At 39.9% G+C, this 13503-nt stretch overlaps 1 protein-coding gene across 16 annotated transcripts in view; it reads right to left on the reverse strand.

Moving 5' to 3' along the window:
* Positions 1–472: 472 nt before the first annotated feature.
* The window catches only part of DCUN1D4 (defective in cullin neddylation 1 domain containing 4), a 29638-nt gene continuing 16607 nt past the window's right edge, over positions 473–13503 (reverse strand). For 14 of the 16 annotated variants that reach the window (XM_084856782.1, XM_084856784.1, XM_084856781.1 and 11 more), the window contains 8 exons: positions 12240–12354; positions 11050–11141; positions 10328–10398; positions 8552–8643; positions 8020–8128; positions 5934–6038; positions 4817–4919; positions 473–4708 (listed from right to left, as the gene is read on the reverse strand). In XM_084856782.1, coding sequence (XP_084712908.1) covers positions 4653–4708; positions 4817–4919; positions 5934–6038; positions 8020–8128; positions 8552–8643; positions 10328–10398; positions 11050–11141; positions 12240–12354 — 743 coding nt within the window. In that variant the 3' untranslated portion in view covers positions 473–4652. Of the gene's footprint in view, positions 4709–4816; positions 5533–5643; positions 6039–8019; positions 8129–8551; positions 8644–10327; positions 10399–11049; positions 11142–12239; positions 12355–13503 lie in introns of those variants that run through there. The other 2 variants (XR_014792166.1, XM_084856783.1) reach the window with 2 other exon arrangements.

Consider the following 13503-nt stretch of genomic DNA (forward strand, 5'->3'; position numbering starts at 1 on the left):
TATTTGAGGGTTAAGCAACCATTGCATAACCCTACTACAAACCAATTGTTATCCAAGGGTTGTTTAACCCTCAAATAACCCACGAGGGCCAGGATCACACAACATGGCAACCTCCCAATCAGCGGTAGCATATTCAAAATGTCGCACAGCATGCACCACAGCTCATTGTGGGTTAAACAACTCCCAATGAGCCTGGCATGTTGTGCGATCTAGGTCACTGTGGTGGTCTGCTAGGTGATTGCCTATTCCCCATCACCACCTCTGACAAAAATACACAGCTTGGAGAGCTCTAGTAGACCATCATATTTAGCTGGTAGACTGTGGTCAGTACAGTGTGTCACACGTTCTATTCTAACATGTTATACTAACCTATTCTAACATGTTATACTAACCTAACATGTTATACTAAATATTGTGCACTTGTACAAAATTATACACAGTCAAAATTGAGGTTAGCCATAGAAATCAATTTCTGAAACCAAAAACACAAATACTCTTTTATTTGTGGGATATTCATTTTACACAAAACTGCAGGGTACCAATTTCAGATTAGGTGGAATAACAGTACTTCAGTCAATTTGAGCCACAGGACTTTAAAAGCACACCTCAAGGTTGCAATATGGAAACATCTAAGACATAAAAAGCAGTCAGCATCATCAGGTCAACTGCTGTTTCTGCCACAACAGTGTGTCACAGAAGAGATTGTAACACATATTTTTGTCTCAAATTACAGGAGTCTGTGTAAATTGGTGGATTAATTATATGCATATACACAATCATATGAAAGGACAAAGTCTAAGGCTTTCAAGAGGTATTTAGGAGTTGTAATTAGCCCAGGCACAAAGCAAATCCTTACAACTCAGCTACAGAGTAAGCACTGATAGGTTCACGATTGGGGAAGAGAAATCCTAAACTATATAACATTCCAGTATCTCTAAAAGAGGGAGAAAAAAGTTACCAATGCTTGGTAAGTAGGAAGAGGTTTAACTGCAGGCACACAATTAAAATTATAAATTGGTTATATAATAAAATGCATCTGTAAGATCTCAGCTTGAGAGATTGATGCATACTAATTAAAAAGGAAAGTAGTCCACTATTCACATTTAATCAGATGCTTTATGGTGTGTTTATATTACTGTAAATTATTTTAATATGGAACACCTTCCTAGTTTTGTTGCTCTTATTTTCAAAAAGCAGGGAGATTTACACTATACAAATCAACACTACTTCAGATTAAGAGGACCAAGTTCCCAACTTCAGTATTACATTTCAATCTATTGGCAAGAAAGAAAGCTGTACTGGTAGGTGGTATTGTATTGCCCCAAAATTCAGTTTTTGTTTCTGAATGTCAAGAATGCTAATGAAGTACATCCATCAATCTTTGGTATTATGTAAGGATCCTATTTGACAGTACTTAGGATCTGATTTCCCCGTGGCCCAATTTCCCACTCAAGTATCAGTTTACAGACAAGGTCATTAAAAAAAATTAGTTACATTAATTATTTTTATTTTACATCAGGATAATGCACACACAACATCTTGCCAGCACTTCTGTAGAAAAGGCAGGGACATTTTCTGCATCAAACACTTCATGGAACCACCACCCCTTAAAAAAAAGCATATCAGGCATACTAGAGAATTCCAATGATTAAGAAGTTTCACATGAGAAATGAACAGCTGTAACAGAAATTTGCTATTCACTCAGAAAACATTGCACAAGTGAAAGGGGAACGGGTTTAGTCTCCAACAGAACTCTTCTCCAACAGAAAACTCAACAAAACCAGTAGTGTCAAAGACTTGAAGGATATGTGCCATTCTAAGCAATCCAAAAAGGCAGACATGAAGATCTGTTAAGTGGTAAAGTTAATACTTCTAATAATCTAGCCAGCCTTCCCTAACCTGGTGCCCTCCAGATGTGGACTACAACCCCCATCATCCCTACCCAGCAGAGTTAGTACACATCTGGAGGTTACCAGGTTGGGGAAGGTTGATCTAGGCCATAAACCAACTGGGCCTTCCTTCCATTTCTCTTATATGTGTGCACGTACATCAACAACAATAGCAAGAATTCTGCATCAATATAGAACACAACTCTGTTTCAGAGCCTGCTTCTCACAGCAAAATTCAAGGGCCAATTCTCACTTTGTTCTTTACTTGGATACTGATAAGAGTGTAAGATCATGAGCCTCCTGTTGGGCAGCAACAGGCTCCAGCATAAAATTCTGCACATCACAGGACCCTTCAGAGTGGCATTCCATGAAGTAGGAGGGTCTTGCCATGAGAAGCAAGGGAGACAGTAACCTACCATCTCTGCACAAACAGAAATACTTTGCACATGCACCTTGAGCCATGTCTCATGTCTGTAGCCGCAACCAATCGGTTAGCCCTAAACAATCTTAAGGAGCCTGATGCCTATACATATTTTATCAGTAACTTCTAAAGCCAATACCTAATCTGTTTGATGGGGTGCTTGCATTTTGTACTCTAGTATTTACACCAAGTACAAAAATATAAAGTGAACATCAGTCCTGAGAACCAACCAGTCACATTTTTTGTTGACCTTACTTGTGATAATTTTCATATCGAAACTATATCTCAAACTCTTTGGCCCCCATCTCCCATTACCGGAAGCTTTTTACCTCAGAAAAATGGCTTGCCATATTTTTTTCTTTTTGGAGCTTTACCAGCTTTCAACTATGGCTATACCAATTGTAATACGTGTAGTAAATTTAAGAAACAGAATGATTTAATAAGCAGCTACAAGCTGCATATTGCCTTGTGGAAATGTCACATACCTGTAGATAACGTGGCATGTTTGTTTAAAAGCAACTGCAGGGTCTATTACTCTTTGCTTCCAATAACAAGATAAACAGATGGCTACTATTTTTAACACAATTCTTTATTCATATTCATAACGCACAAAGACAATTTTTGGGTGACTGATCTCAAAGAAATAGCTTTCTAAAGACTGAATTCTACCACACTTATGACAGCTGGGATACAGAGAGCTGTGCTCACTTGGTCTTTTCAGCCTTACTACTCTGGCTTGCCTACCCACCCACCCACCCCAAGCACATCATCTGAAGGCCAGGCGGGACATATTCCATAATTTGATGAGCTATCACTGGAAAGGGGAAAAGTTCAGCCCCCTCCACCCCACTTCAGTGCAGAAGCACACTGAGCATGTGCCTCTTTCGATCCCAGCCCATTATTTAAAAGGACCCAGTCCTAAGAAAGGCTAGTGCCTATATATGTTTTGCCAGTAACTTCAGTAACTTAAAAATAAAAAGACACTGTCTGTATTGACTAGATGTTTATGCTGAGCTGTGAGAGTTCAGAACTGAGGAAGTTTACCCATTTCCTACAAAAAGAAAATGCCTGCTAATGCTTTATTGCAAACGGCACAGTTAACACACTGTTCATTAAACATACACCACTGGATTTTTGGAGGTATTTTCGCAAGGTGTGCTATCCCCTTAGCAAAAGTTTGTCAAAATCAGTATTGAACTTTATAAAGAAAGTTGAGGCAAAGATAACATGACAAGACTCACGTCTTATCCCATTCATCTAGATTCCTCAAGCAAGCAATGGCTTGAACGTTCCTGTGCAAACAGATAAGTAAAGTGGTCCCAAATGAGTGACAATGCTGGTGATTAGTGTGCCCATTGCCTGCAACAGGCAACTTGCCAGGAAATCCAACTCCTGGTATAAAAGAAGCCAGTACCCATCGTTCAGATTTCTACGTTGCAAGGTTTTCAGGTAAGATTTAACAAAAGATTCCAGACCCTGAAACCCACCCACAAAGTTATGTTTAATTCTACAAGAGGCCTCATTTTGCCTTTGTCATCAAGACTGTCGAAACACTTTGGGAACAGCAGCAATAGTGAAATAAAGGAATATGCCAATTTACAAGTCTAAAAGCCTTTTAAATCAGATTTTTAATTTGATCTCCTGTACCTATTTGAAAACTACAGTAGTCTTGAGTATTAGGAAGTCAGCATTATCACCAAATGGATGTTATTGTGGCATGTACAACTCTAGGCTATAACAATTTTAATAGGCTTTCAACTTTAAAAAAAGATGCGCTTACTAAACAAAACTGAAGTTGGGCATCTGCACGTGAAGAAATCATAATGTAAGATCTCCTCTCAAAAACTGGCATCTTAAACAATGTTGCGAACTGGCAATAGTTCCACATGGTAATCGTCCCAACAATCACTCTTCCTGAAATGCTACGTCTGAGACCGAGCGAAAATTAAAAATTAAGTTACATGGTTATTGAATGCAACTAGAAATATGCCACAAAATTATTTTTACAATACATTTCTGCTGAAATAATTCCTATGTGAAGCTTTTCTTTTATACACATATACAAAGTTTAGACAGCAATATACACATTAATCACAGTGAGGATGCTGGTAAGTTCACCATCTGTAGTGTAGATGCAAAATGCAAAGCAGCCTTCGAAGAGAACAATGCTACACAGCAAGCAGAGCTGGCCTGTTAAACAGCAAAACACCAAAAGGTCCCCCAAAATGGGATACAGTGCAGGAAAAGCAGCATGCGCTTTTATACAAATAGCAGTTTATGGCTAATGGTCGACATAACTGTAGTAACAAAGACTCTTGAGCGGCTGTGCATAGTTAAAATTCCTATGTCATTTGTTTCTCTTTATACCACTCCACAAATTCATCCAGCAACACTGGCCCTGAAAGAAAGCCACACATAAAAAACTTTATATATCTTTAAAAAAAAAACAGATTTGGAGCAACGGCATCTGGTATCAAATGGCTTTTTTCCCCATGCAAATACGTACATGCTCCATCTTCATCATAATTGCTGAGGTCGAGATTAATGGTTCTGCTGAATTCCAGAACATTGCACCATTGGTCCTTGTTGATAACCTTGTACTTAGATTGCTGCTTAAAACAAGAGAAATAGTTACTGAAAACAGAATTATCCAATTTTAAGATAAACCTTTGGTGTTAAATGGTGGGCATTTAAGGCCGTTATGGAAGTCAATTTCAGAACAAGGAACATAATATACTGAAATTTAAGTTCTATAGCTATAATATTTGAGAAAAATGTCAGGAGTTACCTTCCTTAAAAAATCAAGTACTATAAAAGAAGTACTTGATTTTTATAGGCAGTCAAGGATATATGACTTATCAATATACACTGTTGTGGGAATTGAAAAGAAAGCCAAATCAATTTCAAAGATCTCTCACACATGCGCACACACACCTATTTACTTCATTTCACACCTGTAAAAGTGAATCACAGAAGGAATCAGCTGACCTGTATTGCTAAAGAGAGCTAAAAAAGAAAGGTGTGCCAGTGGACTTATACTTGGATAAGTTTTAAAAAATTAGCTTCTCACTAGAGTATATATTTTTATAGGTAAGCCATTTTCATGTCAAAACATCCAGAGGGGTCAATAAATCATCACCTCCAAGACACCTTAACTTAGATCATACTTAGAAAAAACTCTATTAGGGAACAATCCTATGCATGTTTAGACAGAGGAAAGGCCTACAACTCCCCAGCTGGCTGGGGCATGCTAGGAGTTGTAGGCCTTTCCTCTGTCTAAACATGCATAGGATTGAGCCCTTAAATATGAAGTGCCCAAAGCAGTTCAGATACATTGTGTCATCCTTACAACCCTGCCAGTTCTATGCCTAATGTTACTTGAACTCAAGTAACATTATCTGTTGTTTCAGAAATTATAAAGGATACTAGAGACATGAAAGCCAACCAGGTGTAGCCTGGTATCTATCATGTTCATATAAGTCTCTTTACATGTAATTAATGCAAATATTCAAGTAAGGTAGCAGCATTTTCAACTCACTCACTGATAATTCCCAGTTTTAATGTTTGGCACCATAGGGTTTTTTTCAAGACTTCAGAATACAAAAAGGGTTTTCTACTTGTACCTCTAGGAACTGGTGAAATACTGGAAAGAGTGGCCATGTTTTTCCTAAGAGAAGTCCTAACATACACTTGGCAGTATTTATATCTAGGCTTCGCTGGTCCTTTTCCTGTCAAAGAGAAAAAATAAAGTTAACTTTACTTTCAGTATTTCTCATTTGAAGTAGTAGCCAAATCAGGTTATTCTTCCCCATGTGTAACTCAAGTATGAATGATATTTGTTTATCTTCATTGAGTGCTATCTCATTTTTTATTTGAATCATTTTAAAATACAGCGAAGCCAGACCTCCTGACTAGAGCTACTGGAGATTTTTCTTTTACATTCTTTTGACAGTGTTAGATGTATTCATCTGTTCCATCTCTAGTCTGAATACCAGCTTCCTAACCTGGATAACTAATTAAGGGCACAATCCTATGCACGTTTAGAGAGAAAAAAGTCGTACAATTCCCAGCATGGCTGGCTGGAGAGCTGTTGGAAGTTGTAGGACTTATGTCTAAACATGCATAGGATTGCACCCTAAATGGTATATTCACACTTTCATATGATTTTGTTGCTGTGTCAGCTGCACAGAGGTACCTGGCAGTACATTTCTGTTCTTCCCCAGCAAAGCTTGGACTTTCATCAGCTGGCCAGAGCAATTGCTCATCCTGTGCTCAGCATTACCTTGGTGTGTGAGAGCTTTGAAGGAGAAGCACTAAGACCGTTCTAACAACTCCACCAGCAAGACCTAATGTACCTCTGCTCCTGCAGAGAATATTGTTCTATTCCAAATGTCCTCAAGAGGTGGCAGAGGTCTGTACTGTCCCCATCTTTTCTTCCCTGGCATTCACTCTGCATGTGGAAATTTGGGAGCCCATGGTTCTCATTCTCTGACTATGAAATGGATTGGCTAAGGTGGCGGTGAGAGGAAATTGGGAAGAGGTCTGCAGGGATGACTCTTGGACTATCTTGGGAAGAACCAGAGAGAGAGGCAAAGCCTCATCCTGCTGCTGCTGCTGTCAGCTGCGGGGGTGGGGGGTGGAGGGCAAGCCGAGAATCCAGTGGTGGCTTGAGTCAGAGAGAGGGAGGAAAAGGAGAGAGAGATGATGCCCATCCTGCCACTGCTGGGGCCAGCTGTTGGGCGGGGGGAGGAGAAGAGGCTGAGAGAAGGGGCCACTGCTGTTTGAGGTGGGGTTGGGACATGGGTGGGGAGAGAAATGAGAGGAGAAGCCAAGGAAGACCTTGCTTGTGCCCACACTTAAACTGGGACTGACTGGGACTCCTCCTCCTCTTCATTTACCTCACAACAACCCTGTGAGGTAGGTTAGGCTGAGAGCCAGTAACTGGGCCAAAGTCACTCAATACGCTTCATGTGCAAGTGGTGATTTGAACCCAGGTCTCCCAGTCCAACAGTTTAACCACTACACCACACTGGTTCACAAAGCCAGCAGACTCCTCTGGGTTTTTGCAGGGAAAAAGGGGCTCAAAATGGTTTTGTATTTTAACAGGACAGGTGGTATAAGTTGAGCATTCGGAGTGATTTGGATGGGAAGCTGGCTTGCCTTTGTAAAATTTAAATTTTTCTAACTCTAAATTTGCATATATACATATAAATTAACTTATGCAAATTGTATGCAATAATTTGTCTCAGGGCCCTGGGTCTTTTGGGTACCTAACATCACCCCCTTGTGGGAGATTATGATGGGGCAGCCTGCCACTATCTAAAACTAGTTTTCAGAACTAAGACCTCTAGAAATAAAGTAGTGCAGGAGTCAAGCTGGGAACCCATAAACATGAATGCAAGAGCAATAAACGCTGGTTTGCAAATTATTCATTGGAGTGACTTGATAGATTAATAAATATATATAATTGGACTAAAATTATAAGAACGCAAATGGCATTTTGCACCCTGAAGGACGCTTGACTGACTTAGGGTGCAATCCTATGCATGTTTAGTCAGAAAAAAGTCCTATAACTCCCAGCATGCCCCAGCCAGGATTGTACCCTTAATGATTCTAGTAACACCACTGTAGAAACTTCTCCCCATGAAAGCAATTGTATGAGAAGTCATGAAAATAGGGTGATCAGAATTTGAACTTCAGGCTACTCACACGTGCAAAGTCAAATGCGTATCTGTAAATAAGTTTAAAATTTGTAGGTTCATTTAATAAAGATCTCAAGTAATCCAAAGAATTTCTTAGTTTTTCTGTTGTATCACATCTGTAAAATTAAAAAAAAAAAATCAGTTTCTGTTTCAGAGCATTAGCTGGACTATTATAACCACCATACAATTTTCTGGTCCTTAAACCATTTGATTTTTAGAATTTATGAACTGCCTTTCCAAAAAGTTCACGAAGTTACAGAAAAAAAATATAGTAGCTATTAAATCTACTCTCCTGCCATTTAATTTTATACTCTTAGCATACTATTCAAATTGAGACCTAATACGGTTCTTTCACATAGTTCATAGACATTCAGGAAAAGAAGCTATAGACATTTGAAATCATTTATATATAGTGAAGGCTACTGAAGATGGCTGGATGAGAAGGTACAGAAAGTTCAGTTTCTGTGAATGCTGAACTTAAAAAAGTGTGTAAGATTATGCTGAATCTATTCACAGTTGTTGATTAAGTTAATACTTACTGCAGGGATGTCATTCCTTTTAACCATTCTTGCAATGTAAAGTAACCCATATTTTGAGCATCCAGCTTCCAAGCTAACACAAGCATAACTACCTAGTTTAAAAATAAAACAAAAATAAAATTGGATTACAGGAGAACCTAGATTTCTTGAATGCTTCTGAAATGTCACACAGGCTCACCTTAAACACCAATCCTAGCAATTTTGTACTAGACAAGTACCTTTTTTATCCATACCATGTTTAATGCTCTTTGGACACAATCCTATGCCCATTTAGACAGAAAAAGTCCTACAACTCCCAGCAATCCCCAGCCAGCCATGATGGCAGGGGAATGCTGGGATCTGCAGAACCTTTTTCTGTGTAAACAGGCATAGGATTGCATCCTTAGTTGGGTCTTTCCTACCCAACCTCCAGCCAACTCTCACAACAAGAATGAAAGTGATACAAGCATCTCACTTGTTTTGAGTTAAGCAAATCTGCAAAGAATCACATCTGGACCCCTCTGCCCCCAAACAAGCAGCCTTTAACACTGGTCAGCAGCTAAATGTTGTACGTTTGCCATATTTTTATACTGAGCAAGGATCAACAAGCCAGCAATAGTGGCTTTGAAAACAAAGACACAAGTCTCTTGAACTCTCCTCTTCCCCACTATGAATACTGACAGCAATAGAGGCTGTGTCTGGAATGCTTTGACAGGTCTCTCCCTTATGCTGCTCACTCCCACCTGCAAGTCAAGACAAAGACAAGTAGGAAGAAGCAGCAGATGTGCATGAATGGGAGAACTCTGTCAAAGGATCTCAGAGCCCTCAGTGCTGATCCCACTGAAGCGAGAAGAGAATTAAAGAACCTTCTTCCTGTGACACGGAATGAGCAGCTGGAGTGTATAATAAAGTGGTTCTGTCCAAGGCCTTTTTTGCTGTTGACATTGAAGGAAAGAAAGGTAGCAACTTTTTTGGGCCATGGGTACATTTGGCAATTTAAGAAACTATCCTGGGCACCAGCACAAAATGTCTACCACGGGAGGCATGGCAAAGGATAAGCAATTTGTCCAAAAGACTGTACGAGGCCGAGGTAGGGTTTGACCCCCAACACACTAAGCAACTCCTTTGAACCCAACAGCACCAACAGAAAACTATTTCACAGAAATCCCAGCTGCTGGTAAAAAAATGTGTAAATTAAAAATAAAAATGGGAGGGGCGGGGTAACTTGGTGGATGTCAATGAAGGTCTCCAGGGGCACATTGATGCCCAGGGGCACTACTGACTTTGTCTTTCTCCTGTGGGACACAGTATGAGGTGCAAAGTAAGGAGAAGCTTTGGGACAGGGGGCTATACTGGAAGCCAAATGGGAAGCCCATGAGGATAGAATTGTGCTCCTGGGCTAGCAAGTTGCCTTACCCTTAATGCGTAACATTCAGTCCATTTGTTAAACCACTTATTATGGTTGCTACAGGTTTCAGCCTTTTAGAGATTCACACACAAAAAGGCAAATACTTTCAAAATTTGTGCCAACACTCCCTTGTTTGTAATACTTTACTAGGAACTACCCAGAGTCAGAAAGGCTGCTGGGAGGTTACCCCCACCCTCTCAGGAAACTCTTTTTTCTCTTCAGTATAAAATGATAGTTTCAATTCATAAACTGCTCAGAGGCTTCAGGACAGAGCAGAATATAACCCAAGTGAATGATTTTTTTTTTAAATTACAAGATCGTACTTCCTCATTTTTCATTATTTGAATGTGAACTAGCTCTCTGCCAGCTGTGAATGAACCTGAACGTACATTTTCTGGTTCAACCCCAATGTCCTCACAGAATTTCTCCATTCCTTCAGGACCCACAATATCATCTGTTCCTACAAACAAATGAGAGTGTGTTACTTTCACTTGAACAGTTACAATTACGTTTTACCAATCGTCCAAAATATGGGATTGTTCAGACACTGCAGTCCCACAAGTATGTGACTGTTCAAACCCTGCTCTATGCAGAATAGCAGGAAGATGGATAGCAGGCTCCAATGCTTCCTCTCTACCTCACCCCCTTCAGCCTTCCCCAGCCTGGTGCCCTCCACATGTTTTGGGCTTCAGCTCCCATCAGCTCCAGCTATCCCAGTGGTCTGGAATGCTGGCAGTTGTAGTCCAAAACATCTGGAGGGCACCAGGCCAGGGAAGGCTTTCATGACAAATACCCAGGTATAACTTCAAAAAACTGCAGACTTTTGCATCATTTGGTAAAGCAGGTTTTTCATAAATGCACCTAATAAGTGTATTTGTAAAACTATCTGCAACTTAAAGCCAAAATTCAAAATGAGTACTCACTTACATCTTCACTTTTTTTGGAAGGTTGAAGCATTTGAACTCTATTCCTTAAACTGAAAAATGTAACAATCTGATACTTTGTTACAAAATATCTTTTTATTCAAATTGGAACTGATATGTGATTTTTTTTCTTGAAATGTCAAGATTATCGGGTCTAGTAGGAAACAGCAATGAACACATCTACTTACCTGCATATTCATAGAACCATTCTAAGCACCTCTTGCTTGAGAACATGTCATCTTCTGTCTTTATTCTAGCAGAATCATATTTTCTGTACATGCTAGTTATGAAGAGAAAGAGATCAAAAAATTAATGCCTCAGTTCTATAAAAGATACATAAATACTGATAATGTATTGCCAAGCTTTTGAAATACCCTCTTGCCTTTAGTTAAGCCACTGATTTTTATAGATTTGACACAATTAAACAAATACTAGCACAAGCCAGATGACAATTTACAACTGTAAAACACAGCATCCTTATTTAACTTATGTATTTCTATATCGGAATCTAAAATCATAATAGCTGACACTCTTGAGACAGGAGAAAAGACCATAAGCAGAATTGATTTCACCTTGTTGAGATAATCAGGGCCACAGCCACAGGGGCGTGGGGAGAGGGAAAGACAGTTCACACCTGGGATATACTAGATCACTTCTCTGAATTTTCTAGCTTTCAAGTCTCTACTTGTGGAATATATAAGGAAAAACATGAAGGACTGATCATAGTTCAATATCCTAGTTTGTTAACTAACTACAGTACATCAAACCACAGTTTCCCATAGCTGGATGAAACTAGAAACTGCAGTTTGTTGCAAACTGTGACGAAAAACTTTAAATGCCCTTCTCTCTGCACATGGAGGGAAGAGGGGAATTGGGTGAGCCAAGGCACACCACAACTTGGCCACATGAAGACAAGCTACAGTTTGCTGCTGTGTCTGAGCTGGGCCTACATTTTCATCCTGGCCTATATAACTCTAGTGACTGAATGTTTTCCAGAAACAGGGACCAAGAGGAGGAAAAAATCTGATACTAGTGTACATTCCAAGGCCATAGTCATATTTAATAGGCCACTTTATTCTGAGGAAAAAATAATTATCAAAGGTGGGTAAAATCCATCGGTCCAATTCTACAAATGCTTCATTCTAAACAATTTATGAGTCAAAGTACTGTCTTCATACTTGACTATTACATAATCATTTCCTCAAAGCATAAAATTATAGACTGCCAGGGCTCTCTAAGACATAAGGAAATAAACCTGCTACCTCCTTAGTAAGCCAGTGGTAGAGTTGAAATTTGAGTCCACATCTCCTGACATGATGTCCATTCAAAAACCATGGTTCCTGACTGAAAGACGGATGCACAAAGTAAGATCACGTACCCATCATGTCTACTTTTTTTGGCCGAGAGGTCATCTCCCGCTGCAGGTCGCCTCTTTTTTCTTGGAGGCATCACTTTGCTAAAGCAGTCTGATGAACTGCAAGATCTGAGACTTCCTGTGGAATAATTTAGGGGGAAAGAACAAGGACTAAACAGATGCAAAAAGATGCAGTAATAATTTAATGTAGTTCTACTGCACACCTCAAAAGAAGTTGAGGCAGCTGACAAACTAAAAGCACAAACTTTAAAACAACAAACAATAAACCACAACAGAATAGCAGAGGGACATTAAAGGTCAGAACACCACACTAGAACAACAGCAGAGAAGAATCCAAAGCATGAAATTTTCAATTCCAAGGAACAGCAACAATGTTCTGTTGAAACTGTTGTTACCTGGTGCCTGAAACTGGTAAAAGTAGGTGCCAAGTGTACAGACCTAAGGAGACTGTTCCACAGGTACCACTAAGAAAACCCGATTTCCAGTCACCACCCACTTAAACTCCTCAGGAGGTGGTGCCCAAAGAAAGGCCTCCCCAGATGTTCTCAGAAAACAGGAAGTTTTATACAGGAGTAGGCAGTCCTAGAGATAACCTATGATGTTCTGCTGAATTTGGGACCAGGTTAATACCAGCACTTTCATCTGCAGTCAATGAAGCTCTTTTAAAACCAACAAGGTATGATCCATATAAACTGCACAGGTCATAATCTAGCTAGTATATCTTGAACTAGCTGAAGTTTCTGAGGGATCTTCAAAGGGGCCCCAACAAAAAAATGCATTGCAGTAGTCCAACATGGATGTTACTAGGGCATGGTTATCCATGCTCAGACTATATCTGCCTAGGAGAAGTTGCCACTCATGCCACTCGGGCAACCAGAATAAGGGCCAGATCTAACAGCGTTCTCAAACTGTGAACCTGATCCTTCAGGGGAAGTGCAACCCCATCAAGAGCAGGTTGAACCTCACCTTCTCAGTTGCAAGCAACAGCAACTCTGTCTTGTCTGGATTTAATTTATTAGCCCTCATTCAGCCCACTGCTGATCCCAGACACCAGCTTAGTACTTCCACCTCACTCCAACTCCAATGAAGAGAAGAAATAGCGCTGGGTGTCATCAGCATAACAATGATGACACCTCACTCTAAATCCCTGGATGACCTCACTCAAGTGTTTCATGCAGAAGCTGAAAAGTATAGTGGCAGATGGGGTGGGGAACAGAGCACTGGACAACTGCATAGCATAAATGCCATGGTGCAGAACAATATTTCT

The sequence above is a fragment of the Heloderma suspectum genome, chromosome 5 (assembly GCF_057233095.1).
Source record: "Heloderma suspectum isolate Gila_16-S chromosome 5, 16-S_ref, whole genome shotgun sequence".
Classification (NCBI taxonomy): Eukaryota; Metazoa; Chordata; class Lepidosauria; order Squamata; family Helodermatidae; genus Heloderma; species Heloderma suspectum.